Below are 20,717 nucleotides of genomic sequence, written 5' to 3'. Positions count from 1 at the left end.
GGTACATTTTGGTGATATGCAAATTCTACACCCTTGTTATAAAGGATTTGAGTATCCGTGGTGGGGTAGATGGGTTTTAAACAAATCCCCTGTAGACAACTGAATCTTGATGATTAATGTTGATGATTACCCTGAGGCATTATTTAGAGCTCTGTGCTTTGGAAGCAGAAAGTAAGTTTAATTATCTATTATTGCCCTCCCTTTTTAAAGATCAGAACTAGGTATGAAAATGTAGCAGAAGGATTAATACCTAGTTCTTAAATCCTACATTGCTGCAGCTGGAGTTCAGTTGCATAGTCGTTTTATTTTGTGCTTGTTTTCTAATAAGAGGTCATTATTGGAATGTAGTAGAATTTTTGCTTTGTTGTAGGCTTTAGTTACTTTTTTTTACTTTTGTAAAACTAATGTTTGGCTGTCATAGTCTCTGGTTGCTATATTCTGAGTATCGCATGCTATCATTTGTTTGAACCATTCAGTCACCATGTTCTTCACAGTAGTCATCATTGATGCACACTGTTTTACATGGAAGTTTGGATGTTACAATTCCTTTAGTTTTTGACAGTGTCTCCCTAGTCCCAGTCTACCTGGAAGTCACTGTGTGGACCAGGCTGGCCTCAATTTCAGAGATTCCTCTGCCTCCTGAGGGCTGGGATTAAAGGCGCAGGCCACCACACCCAACAGGTTGTTGTAATTCTTTTTTTTATTTTTATTTTTTTTTTAATGTGTTTGAGTGTATTACCTGCATGTATGTAAGTGCACCCATGTCATGCAGTGCCATGGGGGTCAGCAGAGAGCATCACATCCCCCAGAACTGGAGTTAGACATGGTTGTTATCTGCCATATGGTGCTGAGAACCAAACCCAGGTCCTCTCCAAGAGCAGCCAGTGGTCTTAACGGGCTGAGTCATCCCTCCAGCCCAGGGTTTTTGTAATTCATAAAAGATTACTGCTTAGATTTATTTCATAAAAGTCTTTAGTCAAGTAAAGCAAAGTATATTTCATTTGATGTTCATAAAAATGTATAGCAAGTCACAGATGAAGAAACATCTCAAAAAATGATTAGTTTTTTTATTCCTTTTAATTGATGTTTAAGACTGAATTCAAAATCAAGATAATACCAAAATCCTTTTTTCTTTCTACCTGCTGGCTTGTTAAATGGGCCTCAAATATTTACTGAATGATTTTAGTATTTTGAGTATGCTGTGATACTCTTTTCTCTTTTTACACATAGGAAATGTTTTCTGTCACTGATAAATTAGGTGGAAAAAACTTGTTCCTCTGCTTTAATTTAGTTATGATTCAGTATTTTTCGTGCTATGTCATTATTTCACTTTAGCTATGTGGTAGTCTCCTTAGAAATCATTTGACCAGTAATGTGGAAAGAAGCAGTTAAACTGGGTTTCTTGTACTTTGTATTCTCATTTATTTGGAAGTTTAGTTGGAAAAGGAACAAATTGCTACTGTCTTCAAAAGACATTGATTTTTAGAGCCTTTAAAGAAGTGGATATAACCAACATCTTTCCAGAGATTTTTAGTGTGATCTGCTGCTTATATGTTTGGAACATTTCAAATCACAATAATATGGAGAATGGTCTGGACATTTTAAGCAGTTATCTAGCCATAAAAATATTTTAGAATATTCTATGAGACTGGTGCTTTCTGCACTTCAGTGTATCCTATACACATGGGAAATGAAGTGTATTGCATATGGACAGACACTGAGCTAACATAGGATTGGTGGTACATTAGCCTCCCTGACCACTGAAAGAAAAAGTATCTTGGAATCTTAGAAAGTTGTAGCAGAACTTTTGAAAAATTTAGTATTGCTGTAACCAGTAGAAAAAAAATGTTAGTTTTACCTATTGAATTAGATATTGATAATAACTATGTATGCTTTTATTTTCTTATGATTCTGTTTTCCAAATTAGAAACATACATGATAAGTATCTTTTTTTTTTTTTTTTTTTTTTTTTTTTTACACACTTTACAAATCTCTTTATTTTTAGGTTATGGGAAGATAGCTGAATTCTATACCTTTGCATTTCATTTGTCATAAGTCATTTTAATTAAATTGGCCTCCTACACATATGTAGTCAGAAATCAAGTATTTTAATAGCCTTTTCCAACAACTTGTGAATAATTTTTAATATGCCAAATTTGAAAAACACTAATATCTTAAAACTTCGTTGAAATGTAAACCATAAAAATATGAGTGAAATTTTTTTTGTTTTTTGTGTTTGCTTTTGGTTTGGTTTTGTTGCTTTTTTTTGAAACAATGTTTTAGTACTTAGCCCAGGCTAGACTTGATCCTCCTGCTTCAACCTGAATGTGAGGATGACAGGTCTTTTTTGCAGTAACTTTTATTTATGGTTTATTAAAGTAAACAAAACCATATCAAGAGGGGAAAAGACACACGTGTGGAACCTGGAGAATGTGGTTTCTACAGTTTTCCTACCTTGTAGTAGTCAAGGTAGAGCATTTCTCCCTCCACAACACATAGGTGTTTCTGCCAAGGAAGATCCACTTACCACTGAGAAAGAAGGGTTGTTATTAAACTGGTTGTAGAAACCCTTTGTCTCTGCGCAAATTATTACTGTAATTTCAGAGCCTCCCAGAAGGAAAATAGAGATGCACTCTAAATCATTACTGTTGCAGATATAGTCTATGTAGTCTGGTATACTATTCAATGCTCTAAGCATACAGACTAACTCCCATCAACTAATAACATAGGAAATACTCTGGTAGACAGATTCCCAGAGTTTGATCAAGCCAAAGGTTAGCTGTTCTGGCTAACTTTCTTGTGTACCGTGATACTGAATCTTTTATTACTTTGAATGGCTGTTACTAATTTAGGGCTTTTTAAAAATTTTTTTATTTTACGTGTATGAGTGTATTGTCTTTGTGTATGTGAGTGCACCTGTGTCGTGCCTTGCCACGGAGGTCAGAAGAGGGCTTCGGATTCCCCTGGAACTGGAGTTGATGGTTCGTAGCCACCATGTGGGTGCGGGGAATTGAACCCGGGTCCTCTGCAAAGAGCAGTTAGTGCTCTTAACTGCTGAGCCATCTCTCCAGCCCTGATTGAGCTCACTATTAAAACATTTGTGCAAAGTCCATTTCATCAAGACCATTGTCTTTTGCCACCTACTTTATGCACATGTGTACCCTACTTAAACTTTAGTAAAAGATGTATACCCAAGTTCAAGTTGTAATGATTTTTACTGCTTCAGCAAGGCTTTGTTTTTCCTTAATGAATGAAGATTATGTTCACTAAAGTGCCTTGATTTAAACTAAAATTACCATTTCATCCAATTTTGCTCATCATCGCTGAGACTGCTAATACTGAAAACGAGCAAATAAAGTCTTACTAGTGTTATAAAAATAGTGTTAGCCTCAGCAGACCCTGGAAAAAGTCTCGGGGACCCCCTACTCTTGACGGGCCCACATCTCACTGCACAATAATGTTACCTCCTTTACCTTGTATAGTGTATGGTGTATAAATACTTGTTTACATCAGAAAGAATCTAAGTTGAAGCAGTGGCGGTTGGCACAGAGAAGAGGGAACTGATTAAGGAGGCTCTGTGCATATTTTGAAGTTAGCAATGAAGTAGAGAAGTCTTCGAGTCCAGGTTTCCTAGTTAGTTTCCTAGTTAAGATTTTAATGGTATAATTAAGGCCATTAAAACAGCAAAATTTCTAGGCTCAAGTGGTGTTTCCATTGCAGTCTCCCTAGTAGCTTGGACTGGAAGCGTGCACCACTTTACCTGGTTTCCCAGTGTTTGCTTGTTTGAGTGGCTGAGTGCCAGCTGTGGGCCATAACCTTGTGTATGACATTGGAAGTTTAGCAGTAAGAGATTAGCTCATTCCCTCAAGGGTTCTTTTTTTTTTTTTAATTTATTTTTATGTGTATGAGTGTATTGCCTGCATGCATGTGAGTACACCTGAGTCATGCAATGCCAAGGAGGTCAGAAGAGGGCTTTGGATTCCCCTGGAACTGGAGTTAAGGACGGTTCATAGCTGCCATGTGGATGCTGGGAATCAAACCCGGGTCCTCTGCAAGAGCAGTCAGTGCTCTCAACGGCTGAGCTATCTCTCTAGCCCCCCCCCCCCCAAAAAAAAAGAGCTCTTATTTCAGGACTGATTAAAGTTTAAGGAAAGCTGAGTATCTTCACATACACTTTTCTAGAGATATATGTAGTCTCACACAATGCAGAACTGTATTGAACTTTGAACATAGGTGATGAAGACTTTAGATCTAATGTGTGTCACGAAGAACACAAGTAGACTTAGTGTGTTAAGTTTTAACACAGGACTTCTTTCTTTCTTTCATCAAATATTTAAGAGTTTGCTTCTTGTACTAGAAATATCCCCTGCTGCCTTCTCCCAGTAGATGAAGATCTCTGAATTGTCTGTTGTTCCTTCCTACCAAGGGTATGTCTCACTCAGGGTCTTTCAAAATAACTTGACTAGAAATGGCACAGCTGTTTGTGACCTCAAGAAAGCAGCAGAAAGGAAGGACAGAGAGGGCTTGCTCTCATGATCCTGAGGGAAGGAGAAGCTTACGATTAGTCACCTTCGTCACCCAGACTTCTGTCGTTTAAGAAAGCAAGTTAAAAAAAATAATAATAAACAGAAAGCAGAAAACATTGATGATAATACAACTCTTGAAGTTAAGATACAAAATGTAAGATAATATCCACAAATCCTTACTTAGAAAATAAGGGGTTGGAGTAAATGTTTATCATATCTTCTGGGAACTCCTTTATAGAAAATTTCATTTGGGGACAGCTGGAGAGAGGGCCTAATGGTTAGGAGTGCTTGCTGCTCTTCCAGAGAAGAGTTCGGTTCCCAGCTCTTCCCCTAGGGCAGCTCACAACCACCTGGAACTCCAGCTCCAAGGGATCTGACATGCTCTTCTGGCCTTGACGGGCACCCCTCACGTACACTGCATGCACATAAATGAAAAAAATGTTTTTAATACATTTTCTTACTATAGTGATGTATGTGTTTTATATATTTTTAGATAAATGATTAGCATTGATGGAGCAAAATCATTAGATCTGATTTTATTTTTTCAAAGATCTTAGGCAAAGGTGCAGTTTATAAAAACTTAGTGATAAGACTTATAATAGAAATGTCCTAAATTTATTTGTTCTGGTAAAGGGTGACCCTTTTGGTTTACAATCATGCAGAAATTAATTCTTTGAGAATTTCTTGCATTGTATTTTGATCATAATCATCCTTCCTTCCTCCTAACTCTTCCCATATCTCGTTACTTCCCTACCCCCCAACTTGTGTTTTTTTAATGGATCAACTCCAATTTGTTTTGCCCATATGCTTGTGGGTATATGTCCATCCACTGGAACATGGTGGTTGACCTAACAGGACCCACATTGTGAAAGAAAACTGACTTTTTGTCCTCCAGAGATCAACCATCCATAATTCCTCAGGGGCGAAGCTTATGAACCCCTTCCCACACCATGCTGGAATGTTAACTGGCTTAATCTTATGCATGTCTTGTGGAGGCACCATAGCTCTGTGAGTTCATGAGTGCAGTGGTCCTGCTATGTCCAGAACACATTGTTTGGCTCTGGTTCCCGAGCCTTGGGGAGGGGTGTATATTAGTCACTTTTCTGTTGCTGTGATAGAAACACTGACCCAAGCAATTTATAGAAGGAAGAGTTTATTTGAGCTTATGGTTCCAGGGGAATTACAGTCCATCATGGCAGGGAGGCATCATGGCTGGAGATGGCTGGAACAGGAGCAGCAGAAGCTAAGCTCTCACATCATCACGCAGGCACAGGAAGCAAGAGAGTGACTGGAGATCCAGCAAGGCTTAAGAACTCTCTAAGCCCACCCCCAGTGACGTGCTTCCTCCAGGAGAGCCACACCTTCTAAAACCTCCCAAAACAGCGCCATCATCTGGGGACAAAATGTCCAAACACTTGGAGCCTATGGGGGACATTCTCATTCAAACCATAACAGGGTGTGATATAGAAGTCCCATTTGTGACTGAGCAATCCACTGATACTTTCTATGCACTTTATCAGTTGTCAGTTTCTGCATTAACCTCCACAGCACAAAAAGCTTATCTGAGAGACCTGAGAGCTGCCCTAATCTACAGGTAGAGACACAAATTTAGAGAGTAGTTTGAAACTGTTGGTTTAACAGAATTTTAGTAGTGTGTTCATCCCTGGGGCCTGTGAGCTTCCTAACCATGGGTTCTTGGCCAGATTTATCAAGCCTGTGTTTCCTCCTGTGGAGCAAGCCTTAAACCCAGTCAGCAGTGTGGTTGGTTACTTCCATGTGATTCATACCACTATTGCTTCCATGGGCATATCTTGCCATGCCAGTCGTTATTTAAATTCCCAGGATTCACAGCTGGGTAAGAATGTTGTTGATGTTTCTCCCCCAGCAGCCTGCAAACATCTTCTGATACTGTGAAAGCTAGACAGCAGAGGAAGTTTCCTGGTCAGTACCAACTTGATTTTTGTACTTGTCCTGTGACCAGTGTGTACAATGTCTTCAGCAGTAGCATCTTCCCATCAAGCTCTGGTAGGCAGCACAGAGCAGTGGTAGCTGCCTGTACTGTTTTTTGGGTCTCCAGGACATCCCTGATCAACAAGTAACTTTTGAGTGTTTGGTTGAAACAATGTGGCTTTAGCTTTTTGGACAGAAGCCTTAAGAAGATAGCCATTATCACAGTGGTATTTGGATGTGCCCCATGAACCAGTATGCCAGATTTGTAAAAAGGGGGAAGGAATAAGCGAGTTTAAGTTTTGTTCAGGTAAGGGGAAATTGCCCAGAGAAAAAGTGTGTAAGACAGATAAGTCCTTCTATACATGTATTTATGTAGTGATACAAAAGTAAATACGGTAAGAGATACATACTTACATGTCTCCTTACATGTCTCAGCAGCGGTTAGGCTCTGGTTGGCAGTGAAGAGCAGTAAGCGCATGGCCGGGCTCCTTTCCTGTGGGTCTCACACTTGTTTCATTTGATTTTGGGGGTTTCCAGGTATGTTTGTGTTTCATGCATCTGTTCTTTCCAGCTGGGTTTACCTTCAGTGCACACCAGCAAAAATAAGCTGACTATATTCTTTTCTGTTTTTGTTTTGTGTATTTTAGAATTTTTGTTTTATTCCAAGAGAGGCAATTTTTAACACATTTTTTCCAGAAATAACTTGAAGCAGGCCACATAAAAATATATATGCAATGAAATTTAGTGGGGGGGGGTAGGAATAAAGCTGACTACTATGTGTCAGTCTTCTGCTTAGAGTGTATCTTCTCTCAGCATTTAAAAAAGGAGCTGGATAGGTGTGGTGGTGGCTCACGCCTTTAATCCCAGCACTGAGGCAGAGGCATGTGGAGCTCCATGAGAGAGCCCACATAAAACGGCAGTGTTGGGGCACGCACTTGTATCCTGGTGTTAGAAAGGTGGTTTTTTGTTTCTAAGTTACATTACAGTTGTGTCTGAGTAAACGGCCAAGAGTAGACCTGAACTCTTGAGAACCACCTGTTCCTCCAGCTGTCTCTGGGAACTGTGCTCCAGAGCCAGGCCTCACTGGTTCTTTTATTCCGATAGTATCCCCAGCTAAGATCCACCCCCATCTCATCTGAGAATCTTGCCCTTTGATCCCTAGGCCTAAAGTATCTCACACAGATTCCAGATAGACTTCCCAGTTCTTGCTGTTTTCAGTGAGAAAGACCTTGCTCCTTCCAGAGCTTTACTGTGAACCATGCATACCCACATTCATTCAGTACCTTGGGGTGAAGGCAAGGTTGGGGTCCTGAGGGATTAAGGTCATATGCTTGGGTCACAAGAGGAATACCACACTCAGTGAGCTTGTTTACATTATAAACAGCTTTTTGAGTGCAAAGTTAGGTAAAGTCATTCCTGCAGAGGTGGAGACAGGAGGTTCTCTGGCCCATCAGTCTAGCCTGTTTGGTGAGCTCCAGGCCAATGAGAGACCCCGTTTCAAAGGACATGTATGTTGTTCCTGGAGATGACACCCAAGGTTGTCCTTAGGCTGATTTCCAAATGCACAGGTACACACACAGGCATTAAAAATATAGTGAATGACCGAGTGAAGGTGTTGAGTAAAAACTTGTCTTAAGTGGAAACCCATCTCCCTGTAGTATAGTTTACATTTTGGTTCTAAGTAGAATTTTTTTAATTATTTTGGAAATTTTAAAATTATATGACCAAACGCTCACTAATAAAGATAATGTGAGAAGCAAAACATAGGGACATTTGATGTCTATTTATTTTACACACACAGAAAAGAGTTTAAAGAACACTATGTTGCTGGGTGTGATTGTGCATGCCTTTGATCCCAGCATTCGGGAAGTAGAGGCAAGTGGATGTCTGTGAGATCAAGGCCAGCCTGGTCTTCATAGCATATTCTAGGACAGCTAGGGCTACAAGGAGACCGTCACACAAAAAAGAAAGTCCTGTTTGTACTTGAATGTGTTTTAACTGTGCAGGTGGAACCTACGTGTGCTCCTGTAAATAAAACAAAAATGGGAGGCTCAGTTTATAAGTGTTTTCTCTAGCACCACTTAAAAAGCCAGGAGTCATCATATGGGCAGCAGTAATGGAACTCAGTGAATTTTATTTTAAAGGGGGACAAGAAGGGGAGGTGAGAGGGGGACGTTTCAGGGGACTGCGTCCTGGAGGAGCAAGAAGGGAGGTGTATATGGTGAGGCCATGTGCATGGGTGGGGTTGTCAAAGAATAGATGGAAACAGTATTTTGGAAAGCCCGGCATTGTGGCATGGGACAAGCTGGTCCTTGGAGCTTACTGTCCAACAAGCCTCAATCCCAGTAAGACCTTGTCTGAACCGAGCACTGGATATTATCTGAAGAATGGTACCCAAAGTTTATCTTTGCCCTTGGCATGAATGTGCACAAATACGCACCTATGCACATGCACACACAGACCAAAGAAAAAGAAAAAACTCAAGATAATTTGTTGTGTGACTTTTGCTGGGGAGACATGAGCAAATATCTCCTTGCCTTAGAGGGGTACCAACAACAGACCAAAGAAATGATTCCATTACAGACAAATTCATTGGAGCACTGAGTTCATTGAGCGTCCTCATAGGAGTGTGGATGGGCAACTTGTAGGTCACTAAGAAGAGTCTTCCCTGGACCCACAGCTCTCTTGAACCTCTTGTGAATCCTTGGGAAGGGAAAGCTGCCTGGTGAACCTTGTGAGCTTCCCCATCATCAACCAGGGAATGTTAGGGCCCAATATTTTGAGAGTCTTCTGAAGACAGGCATAGCTGCTCAGATTTCAGTGCCTCATACCCAGAAGAGAAGAGTTTCGCAACATTTGTTAATGTACTTTGGAACAGTTGTGTGAATTTATGTATGATTAACCAAGTTTTTTTTTTTCAACATTTAAAGAAACCTTCATGGGGCTGGAAAGATGGCTCAGTAGTTAAGGGCACTGGCTGCTCTTGCAGAGGACCTGGGTTTGATTCCCAGCACCCACATGGCAGCTAACAACGTTTGTAACTCCAGTTTCAGGGACTCTAACGCCCTCTTCTGACCTCCGTGGGCATTGTGCAACACAGATGTACTTACACACATGCAGTGAAAATAGTAGGGAGGTGTGTATGTAGGTGTGTGGGGGGGAGTCTGAAAACAACTTGCACAGCAGTTGGTTCTCTTCTTCCATGACGTGGGTCCTAAGGACAGAACTCTGTTCGGCAGTCCTGGTGGCAGGAGCCTTTACCTGCTGGGCCATCTCACTGGGCCAAAGATAGATTTTTTTTTAAAATTTTTTTTTACTTGAGTAGTTAGAATATGTCAAAGATTCAAAAGCTGTCTTGAAATGCCATTTTTAATTAGGAAGTAATGATTGATACTTTGTTTTCAAAGATGATCTTCCACTTGATCTGCATTATCTTTTAAAATGTTCTTTTCCGAGCTGGGCAGGGTGGCTCACACCTATAAATCCAGCAACTGGGAAACTAAGGCGAGAGGACTGTTGTGAGTTTTGAGGCCAACCTGGGGTACAGAGTGAGAATTTGTATCAGCAGAAATGCTTTTTCGGTGAGCTGTATCTGTACATTATTAACTTAGAGTCCGTTTATATCTGGCAGCCATATTTTCTGCTCTTAAGAATCTTCAAGATAAGATTCGACGCTTGGAACTTGAAAGGATTCAGGCAGAAGAAAGTGTGAGAACCTTGTCTAGGGAAACAACTGAATATAAGAAAGTTCTGGATGAACAGATACAAGAAAGGGAGAATTCGAAGAATGAGGAATCTAAGCACAGTCAAGGTTTGTTGGATTATGAAGAAAGTCACAAGGCCTCTAGATACCGTAAATTATTCCAGAACCTCACAATAGCAGTTTTTGTACTCATTATAATATTTGGATTTTAAGAAATACATCATAATTGGGTGCATTGTGAGGAACAGGTGACTTCATATGTTACACCTACTGCCAGTGTGGCATATTTGAGTAGCTGTAAGGAAGAAAGCCAAAAGGGCTTTGAGGACTACTGGTCTGTACTAGTGTGTGTGTATGTATGGGGCAGGGGAGGAGTGGTCATTTTGTTTTTGTACTTTGTATGCGAGGCATACGCTCTACTTGAGTCATACCTCTAGTCCACGAATGTACTGTAAGTTCAATTCCAGTGAACAAATTGTTGAAACAGTTCTGTGTGTGAGCTAATTATTACATTCTGTATGTATTCATTTTAGAACTGACATCCCAATTGTTAGCTGCTGAAAATAAATGTAATCTTTTAGAGAAACAATTGGAATACATGCGAAATATGATAAAGCATGCAGAAATGGAGAGGACATCTGTCTTAAAGAAACAGGTATGGCGCCCCCAGGTGAACCTCAGGTAGCACTTCAGAAACACAGTCTTGCTGGCATCTCGGAGTCCACATTAGCACATGTATAAATAATCACTTGCAGGGTTGGAGCGAGATGGTTCAGTGGACTCCTCTTGTAGAAGACCAGGGTTTGGTTCCCAGCACCCATGTGGCAGCTCACAGCCATCAAAATTTACATATAAAAATACATATTTTTGAAAATGCTTTTTGAGACAGAGCCTCCTGTAGCCTAGTCTTGCTCACTGTATATCCAGGGATGACTGGAACTTCTGATCTTCCTGCCTGCATCTCCCAAATGCTAAGGTTACAGGTATGTTCCACTGTACTTGGTTATGTGATGTGCTGGCATCGGGCCTAGGGATCTCTTGCATTCTAGGCAAGCACTCTCACCAACTGAGCTACATCCCTAGCTACTACAACTATTATTTCAACATTTTTTTCCTTTTACAACAAAAGTCTTTGTATTTAAGTAACTTGCACATTTGTATGACCACAGTTGCAGCATGAGTCTCCAATATATTTTTTAAAATCTCTTTCTGGGGCTGGAGAGATGGCTCAGCGGTTAAGAGCACTGACTGCTCTTGCAGAGGACCCGGGTTCAATTCCCAGCACCCACATGGCGGCTACAAACCATCCTTTACTCCGGTTCCAGGGGAATCCGAAGCCCTCTTCTGATTACACGACATGGGTGCACTCACATACATGTAGGCAATACACTCATACGCATAAAATAAAAATCATAAATATTTTTAAAATATATCTTTTTGACCTGGTGTGGTGGTACACGCCTTTAATCCCAGCACTCGGGAGACAGAGGCAGGAGGATCTCTGTGAGTTCGAGGCCAGCCTGGTCTACATAGTGAATCCAGGACAGCTGGGGCTGCAGGAAGACCCTGTCTCAAAAAGACCAAAAAAATATATGTATATCTTTTCGTACCATGACTATAGCATTTGAATTAATCATGAATGTTACAATTTCTGGGTAGTTTTTTATTGTGAGAAATTTTATTTCATACATGCTTAAAATGTGAGGTAGTCTGCAATTATAAAAGAGAACGACTGTATGTTTTCTAGCCTCTCTCAGCTCTTGAACATAGAGATGACTTAAAGAAATGTTTGAACAGTCACATAACAGTACTGGTAGGAGTGTGCCAGTGGTCGATCTCACTTGTATTGTGTCTCTTTCCTGTGCCTCTGTTAGTGCTGGACTGTTGAGTGTGTTCAGAGTCCTTGTATGATCCCCATTGCTGTGGGCACATGTGAAAAAACTGCATGACGTACTCAGACACTAAGCATTTGCCTTTCTTTCAGCAGATATCCATCTGGTGTATTTGCACATTTACCCAGTTTGTTTACCTCTGAGGCTGTCATTAAATGTGTGTAGAAGGCAGTCTTTCCAATCCTAAACTTGAAAGGGTAAAAAAGTATATTTTAAATACAATTCAAAGGAAATTTTAGATATAAGCGCCCATAGTTGTTGCTCTAATTAAGAGATTGAATACTTCTGAGGATCAGACTAATTGTTGGAGGTATCTGTGTTTATGTAGCTTGTGGGTCCAGTAAATCCTTGATATCCTGGGACATAAGGGATATTCTCATTGTATAAAATTGCATATTCTGTAAAATAGTATGTATTAAGAATAATATTCCAGGACTGGTGGGATGATTCAGCAGGAAAGGCACTTGTGGTAAAGCCTAAAAACCTGAGTTTGATCCCCAGAGCTACTCTTACATCTTGGCATACACACAAAATAGATTATATAATTTTTTAAAAATAAAGAACAGTATCTGATTTAATCATTTGATTGATTGATGCCCCTGAAGTTTTCTCTTAACATGACTAGAATTCCCTTCCATACCTCAGGGTTCTTTATAAGACCAGACAAACTCCGTCTAGTGTAGTGTAAGATGTGCTCAGTGTTTTCAGCATTTTGATCATCAGGTTATGCTGTGTTTTGATACTGTTTTTTCAGGTTTCCCTAGAAAGAGAACGACAACATGATCAAACTCATGTTCAAAACCAACTGGAAAAACTGGATCTTCTTGAACAGGAGTATAACAAACTTACCACAATGCAAGCCCTTGCAGAAGTCAGTGAATGGATCTTTTACTTACTAATGTACAGTATTGTAGCGGTCACTATTTTTAATTTCATATCTGAATATTTATAGCAGAAAGTGGTCTTACAACAAAAGACACAAAGAAGAATGTTTTTAAAACAAAATAATTTGAGGGACTGGAGAGATGGCTCAGCGGTTAAGAGCACTGGTTGCTCTTGCAGAGGACCCGATTTTGGTTCCTAGCACCCACATGGTTGCTAACCACCGTCTATAACTCCAGCTCCAGGGGATCCTCTGCACACACGTGTGCTCTTACACACATGCAGGCAGTGCACTCATACACATAAGATAAATCATTTTAAGAAAAAATAATTTGAAAAGGAATGTTCATATTTTCCAATCTTGGTAGCTAAGCATAAGGTAATTCTTTTTGAAAACTGAACAATGAAATGTTTTTGCATATCCTTGATACTTGCATGATATGGTTTAACTTTTCTCTGAAATAATTTTACTTTTAGTTGTGGTTTACGTGGTGGCTATTTAATGTCCCTGGGTGTAGATGCAGGTTATGGCTTCATGTAACCTTTATCTTCATACTCTGTTCTTTGGCCATATATTTTGCTCATAAATTCTGACCAGTTACCTCACAGCTCCCTCACAGATGACCACTTTTTGATCACAAAGGAGAGTGTATTGGACACCGTTGTGAAAACTAGTGTGCTCATGCTGATTATACTTAAAATGTTTGTACTTTACACCATTTCTGTTTTAATATTCTTATCACTAGAAAAAAATGCAAGAGTTGGAAGCAAAACTCCATGAAGAAGAGCAGGAAAGGAAACGTATGCAAGCTCAGGCAGTGGAGGTAGGTTGGGTTATGAGCAAGTAGACACTGTACTTTTTATGGATATAGGTAAACAGTTGTATTTCAACAGATTATTTGTACTTTAGTCTGATATAAGTTCTCAGCTTAATATGGGAAATTATGAATATAATTTTGCCAAGTCAAATTTGAACAATTCTTTAGCAAGTTTCAAGTCACATTTGGATTAGCATTTAAAAAACTTAAGGAGCTAAAAATGTCAGACACATAAGCATCCATCTACAATTTGAGTATCATAAGCAACAAGCTTGCTGGTTTTCTTGAGACTATTAATACCAAGACAGCAGTTAAGGTAATGGTCTGCCCTAGTAACTGGTGATCCGGCTAGTTCACAGAACGACCCAGCAGGAAAAATGAACTGTTTCTCATGGTGTTGAGTTTAGTTCAGTAGCCAGCCACCTGGTTAACACAGGTGAGGCAGAGTTAATTCAGAACACTTGAGTTTATTATGTATATCAGCCAGAACTGCATTTAGAGACGATCCAGCAAGAACACTGAAGTAAAATAAAACTTCTGAGTGCTAAGATTAAAGGTATGTGCCACCTCACTGAGCCAGCAAGGAGTTTTTGTTTTTTTTTTACGCTAAAGACTCTTTCTCTGTATTTGCTCCCACTTAGACTGTTTTCCGATTCCTTGAAGTGTACAGAGTTTGTCTCTGTTCTCGTAGCAGCACTGGAAGCAGGTCCTGATATCAAAATGGCTCTGCCCTGTAGCTCAGTCTCTGGTGATGTCTGCAGTGTCCCACATTCTCAAAAGCACCACTGCAGGAATATAAATGTTATACTATCTCTTCTAGTGCTTCTTTGAATTATTAATTCAGTATATCCTCTTGTTTTAACCCTGGTACAATTTGTAGATTCAGTATTTTTCTCTGTGTGTTTCTGAGTTACGTAGTGACTTGACTGTTTTTGACCTTCAGCAAATTTATTCTGCCCATTCTGACTTTAGGGAACACTGATTATACTATGTCTCTATTCCTCATTTGTAACATTGCAAATGTATAGGTTTCTTTGTATAACTTGTATAATATCGTTCTTATTAAATACACAGATTGTCACACTCAGTATTTTACTGATTTTAGAAATTACCCCTTGCTTTGTTTCTCATTTAACAGTAGGAACTAAATCAGTTGCTGCTGCTAATATCATCAGAACAGGCTTTGCATTCTCATGGTGAATGTTCTGGTAGCAGAAGAACACTAAGGGATGGGGGTTTCCACATCTTGCCGATTCCAGTTTATGTAACCTTGAACAGGTTGTTTAGCCGTTCAGAGCCTGGGTTTTACCATTGATAAAGTGAGTTTTACTATATGTCTTAGCTGTTAAAGAGATCAAATGAGGAAAATGATAATGAAGTCACTTTAAATGTTAAAATCCAGGCACTTCAGTATAGGAAAAAGTAGTAGATATATGAGCTAGAAGTTAAAACACTCAGAACATTGTTCCTCTGTGAACTGTTGACACTCACTGGAAATGTAAGTCTTCCAGAGAAGTAATTTCCTGTTGAGTTGTATCTAGTATAAAATGCTGTTAGGTAAGTCCAAGTGTTTAATGCTTCTGAGGGTGGAGAGCTCTGTGTTCCATTGCCCCCCAAGAATGCATAAAATACTGGGAATGACCTCAGTGTTACTGTTCCTCAGTCCATTACTTCTGAGTGTTTCTTAGAGCTCCATCATAACTTTCTGGGGAGCTTTTAAAATACTTGTAAAATAAAGCATATCTTTCTCCAACTTTTAAATTTAAGCTCAAGAGGAACCTGGCCATCTGACTTTTTAATAAATTCCAGACAATTTTGATGCATAGAGATATGAAGAAACCACTTTTACAGATTTGGGGGACAGGGGTATTGACAGTTGGCCTAGGGAAAATTGTAGCTTTGAAAAAAAAAAAATGCTTACTAATTTCTTGTAAATTTTTACCATAAAGATAACATTTGCTGAAATACCTTCTGGTACTTTGAACCTTCAAACAGGAAGAAGTATATTTTGCTCTCCATTTGCTTTGAGTCTGGTATTATATAATTCTACCTTTGAAAAGAGAAAATATAAAGGTGTGGTGGCACACGCCTTTAATCCAGCACTTGTGAGACAGAGGCAGGCGGATCTCTCTGCATTTGAGGCCAGCCTGGTCTACATAGGGAGTTCCATGGCAGCTGGGGCTACAGGGAGACCCTGTCTAAAAAAAAGAAAAGAAAAGAGAAAAGAAAGAAAGAAAAGAGAAAATCTCAAATTATCAGTTTGGAGTCATATGTATTACACTTTAATTTATAAGCTCAAATTTTTAGAATAATTATCAATAATAAAACAGTGGGTTCCAGGCTAAGACAAGGCAAGTCACAACACAGCAGTTTCAGATTAAACGAGAAACTGGTATTTGACAAAGATTGCCAGATTGATTCATACTGAGTCATATCTGGCAATTGATTCAGGACATAAACAGCTGTGATGTTTCTTAGTGAGAGAATTAGTATTGTATTTTATAGGCTTTTACATAGCCAATCTCAAGTTTGGATTGTAGCTTTTATTTTTATATCATTAACGCTAGACTATTTTTTTCCTAGTTGCAGACTGGTCTCGAGGCAAATAGACTGATTTTTGAAGATAAGGCAACTTCATATGTTCCCAGTACTAGAAAAATTAAAAAAAAGAAGACAAAACCACCAGAAAAGGTACGAAAACTGAACAGTCAGGCAAAACGCCCATTTCTTGGTAATCATTTTATAACAGTGCTAGTAAACCATGTGGAGAGTGACTCTCATTGTTGGCTTCTTTACTTAAAATGAGGAAGAGAAGTAGAATTTACTCCTAAATTTACCCCTAAATTACAGCGGTGTACGAAGGACTCCATCCAGCTTGCACTGATTACATTGGGCTCTTCAAGTGCTTAACTGTGTCTGAACACTGCTCCTCTCCGTGACCGTGACAGTGCTTCCTTAGCACTTGTTTTCTGCCTTAGCCTTCAAGTGTTAGTTTGCTCAAGACCATACTATCCCAGTACTCATTAAGTGTTGTCTGAATGTGATATGCCCCCCATAAGCTCATGGGTTTGAGCACTTGGTCCCCAATGTCAGGTCCTAGCCCGGCCCCACGTCTTGTTCTCTCTCTGCTTCCTGACCGTGGATGCAGTATGGACCCCCATCCCCACCTCCTGTGCTCCCATCCCATGCTCCATACTGTTGCCATTGATTATATTTCTTCAAACTTTGAGCCAAAAGAAGCCCTTCCTTAAGGTGCTGCTTATTTTGTGGCTGTTTGGTTACAGCAGTAAGAGAAGTCGATATGCAGTCTGGTGGTGACTAGTGGTTTCAGAGTGGTGTGTAGGCAGCTTGTATCATCATGGGAATAAAATAAATTGTTTTCTTTTTTTCCATCCAGAAAGGTTCTAGAAACTACTTCAGTGCACAACCACATTACAGATTATGCTTGGGTGATATGCCTTTTGTTGCTGGAAAGGTAAGTTGGAACTATGAATTTTTCTGTACAGCTTGTGTGTTTGAAATAAATCCATATACCTATCTGTATGGCTGCCTGTATATGGTGGAAACAGTTATATGCATATACCCTTCACCTAAAAATGAGAAAGATGGAGCTGGAGAGGTGGCTCAGCAGTTAAGAGCACTACTGCTCTTGTAGAGGACCCGGGTTCGATTCCCAGCACCCACATGGCAGCTTATGAACTGTCCTTAACTCCAGTTCCAGGGAAATCCGAAGCTCTTTTCTGACCTCTGTGGCACTGCACCATACCGGTGCACTCACTTACATGCAGGCAATACATTCATACACGTAAAATAAAAATAATAAAATATTTTTTTCTTAATGAGAAAGTTGGGGGATAACTTTTATGGGATTGAAGGGAGCGCAGAGGAGATGAGGAAGGCACTTTACACAATGTAATAGAAAACAGAAATGATTCACATTACAGGTGTGGTGGCTCAGGCCTTTGACCCCAGCATTCAGGAGGCAGAAGAAGACAGATGTGTGAATTCAAAGCCACATTTTCTACATACCAAGTTCCCAGGGCTACACAGCGAGACCCTGTCTCCTAAAAGACACAGAAAAGAAAGGGGAAAATGCAGACTAGTTTTGTGTCATTGCACATAAGGTACAAGGAAATAAACTGAACTTGTAGCTTTGTATATTTACTGTTAGCCATAGGATACATACCTAGATAAATATGCAAGCCATCTCGTTTCTCCACACATCTAGATCATTCACGTCTGGGGCTAATTCTCTAGGAAGTCATACTTACCCTTAGTTTCCCTTAGTGCTCAGATTTGAAGGTGATTTCTTTTAGGTGCTGACATTATTTTAGTTTATCCAGTTTTCTCTTGGAATTGTTTGTTACTGGTTTTCTGTTTACACAACTAGATTGTCAGTTTTAGTGACCTAGGTAGTAAAGGGTTTTGTTTTAATTTTCTTTTATGTAGTAGTGTGTCTGTATTATATATATATATATATATTTTTTTTTTTTTTTTCTTTTTTTTCTTAATCTCATAATAGACCGTTAGTGAAAGCCTGGGGAATAAACAGTTTCCTAGACTTTTTGCTTTTCAGCTGTGTGAGGTGCAAATCATTTACAGTTGATCTACAATCCTGTATCCACACAAGAGATCATCTTTTTACCTGTGTTACCTGTTGTATTCATCTGTGCTACTTTAAAATTTTTTCATTTTTATGTGTCAGTCTTTTGCCTGCATATATGTAAGTGCACCCATGTCGTGCAATGCCTGAAGAGGCCAGAAGAGACTGTTGGATCCCCTACAGCTAGAGTTAAAAGATGGTTGTAGGTGCTGAGACCCAAACCCAGGACCTCTGCAGGAGCAGCCAGTGCTCTTAACTGCTGAGCCATCTCTTCAGCCCCCTGTGCTATTTGCTACTGCCTGTCTCTCTCCCTCCCCCTCTAGTGCTGGGATTACAGTATGTGCCACTATGCTCAAGTGTATCTTCAATTCTTAACAAGCTTTCTTGTCCATCACAGCAGAGTCTCTTGAATTTCTTTAGGGGTAGCTAGTGCCATCAGAATCACCAAGAATAAATTTTGTTTAAGCAGATTTTTGCAAACCTACTGAGACAGAATAATGTGGATGTGAGCCTAGATGATGTTTTTAATGTGTTCCCCAGTTCCAATCTGATGCTTATTAAATTTGGGATTCACTTAGTTCAGCCTTTTTTTTCTGATCCACCTTGTGTGAACACTGCTGCTGAAGACCCGTGACAGCTAAGACAGACCTCACGTTTCTAGTCGTTTGTGTGTTAGAGTTCCTTTGTATGTGAGTGCCCCCATGTCATGCAGTGCCGCAGAGGTCAGAAAAGGGCCTCGGATTCCCCTGGAACTGGAGTTAAGGACGGTTCACAGCCGCCACGTGGGTGCTGGGAATTGAACCCAGGTCCTCTGCAAGAGTAATCAGCACTCCCTACTGCTGAGCCATCTCTCCAGCCCTAGGATTTTTATCTTTTAATTTGAAGATAGACTTCTTCGTATTTTTTACTCTAGATGTAGTTTTCACTGTTGATCATAAGTGTAGCTCTTCTGGTTGTCGCCTTCCTCAAATTGAATGTCACCTTCTCAATGCAATATGATTAGCAAAGAACAGAACATGTGCCGGTCTAAATCTGCTAGTTCAGTCTCAAGAGTGCATTTGTGGAGAGGGGGCAACAAGCTGAGGCTGACTTTGAACTCACAGAAGTCTTCCTGCCTCGGCCTCCTGAGTGCTAGGGTTATAGGTATAAGCTACTACACCTGGCCCAAGGAGAACACTTTTAATAGAAGCTACACTGCTCCTGTTCACCAACTGTTGCTAAAGTCAAACTAAGAGACCGGTGTTCTCTAAATGTTTGCATCAGTTTCTATAGAAGCTGTTATTTTTTTTATACAAGATTTTTATTCACTTTAAATTTACATTTTGTTACATGAGGCACTGTGAACATGTATACGCACAAGCAGTGGAGGTGGGGAGCCTTTTTTGTTTTTTTATTATGTCTGTTGGGGTGCATGCCTGCCACAGCACACATGTGGATGTCAAGAGGACAACTTGGAGGAGTTGGATTTCTCCTCTACACAGGCCATCAGGTTCGCATGTCAGGTGCCTTATCTACCGAGCCATCTCACTAGCCCTCTGCAGAATTTATGTGATTTTTTATTCTAAAATTTCATACATTGCCTTTGATCATTCCATCCCCCCTTCCCTCTCTAGCACCTTACCACCACCCTACAACCCCCCGATTCCACGTCCCCTATTATCTGCCCTTTTATTTGCTTTTTAAAGGCCTGATTCCTATCCATACCTTCCAAGTGCTCCTGGGTGGGGTTCCATCATGCCCTAGAGTCTGGTTAACCTACCAGGTGTCGTCACCCAGTAAGGAAAACTTAACTTTTTCTCTCCTGGCATTGATGAGTTGCCAGTACATTCTCAGCTAGAACCGTGGCTTCCTGCATACCTACCCTTTCCATAGTGGGTCCATGTCTAGCTTCTTGTGTTTGAACAAGTCTTGTGCATACTGTTGTAAGTACTGTGGGTTTCTGTATCCAGTAATCAGTTTCCTTGTATTCATCTACCACCCCTGGCTCTTAAAATCTTTCTGTCCCCTCTCTGAAATGATCCCTGAGCCTTTGGAGAAGGTGTGATAGAGGTGTCCCATTTAGATCTGAACACTCTTTCTGCACGTTAATTATTCGTGGGTCTCTTAATTGGCATCTGCTGCAAGAACAACTTTCTCTGAGCATTGAGGGATGTACTAATCTATGGGTGTAAGTCATGAGTCCGTTTAATATTGTCTCTATTTAGCAGAATAATGATAGTATGTTCTCCCAAATTAAAAAATGTTATAGGAATAGCCCATTTCTTTTGACAGTCTCTTTCACTGATTGTATGTCCCCATCCCCGTCCCGTCATCACCCCCCGCCCCCCCCCCCGCCCGTCTTGG

The 20,717-nt window shown here is 40.1% G+C and overlaps 1 protein-coding gene across 3 annotated transcripts in view; it reads left to right on the top strand.

The window, feature by feature from the left end:
* Window positions 1–20,717, top strand: part of Cep57 (centrosomal protein 57) — a 38,604-nt gene that overhangs the window by 11,241 nt on the left and 6,646 nt on the right. For all 3 annotated transcript variants that reach the window (XM_029554894.1, XM_008850831.3, XM_008850832.3), the window contains 6 exons: window positions 10,108–10,287; window positions 10,713–10,834; window positions 12,826–12,942; window positions 13,700–13,777; window positions 16,355–16,462; window positions 17,169–17,246. In XM_029554894.1, the coding sequence (XP_029410754.1) occupies window positions 10,108–10,287; window positions 10,713–10,834; window positions 12,826–12,942; window positions 13,700–13,777; window positions 16,355–16,462; window positions 17,169–17,246 (683 nt within the window). The remainder of the gene's footprint in view (window positions 1–10,107; window positions 10,288–10,712; window positions 10,835–12,825; window positions 12,943–13,699; window positions 13,778–16,354; window positions 16,463–17,168; window positions 17,247–20,717) is intronic.

Source organism: Nannospalax galili, unplaced genomic scaffold, assembly GCF_000622305.1.
Source record: "Nannospalax galili isolate Female #2095 unplaced genomic scaffold, S.galili_v1.0 scaffold1185, whole genome shotgun sequence".
Classification (NCBI taxonomy): Eukaryota; Metazoa; Chordata; class Mammalia; order Rodentia; family Spalacidae; genus Nannospalax; species Nannospalax galili.
The sequence above is the reverse complement of the archived record's forward strand: the minus strand, read 5'-3'. Positions and strand labels throughout refer to the sequence as shown.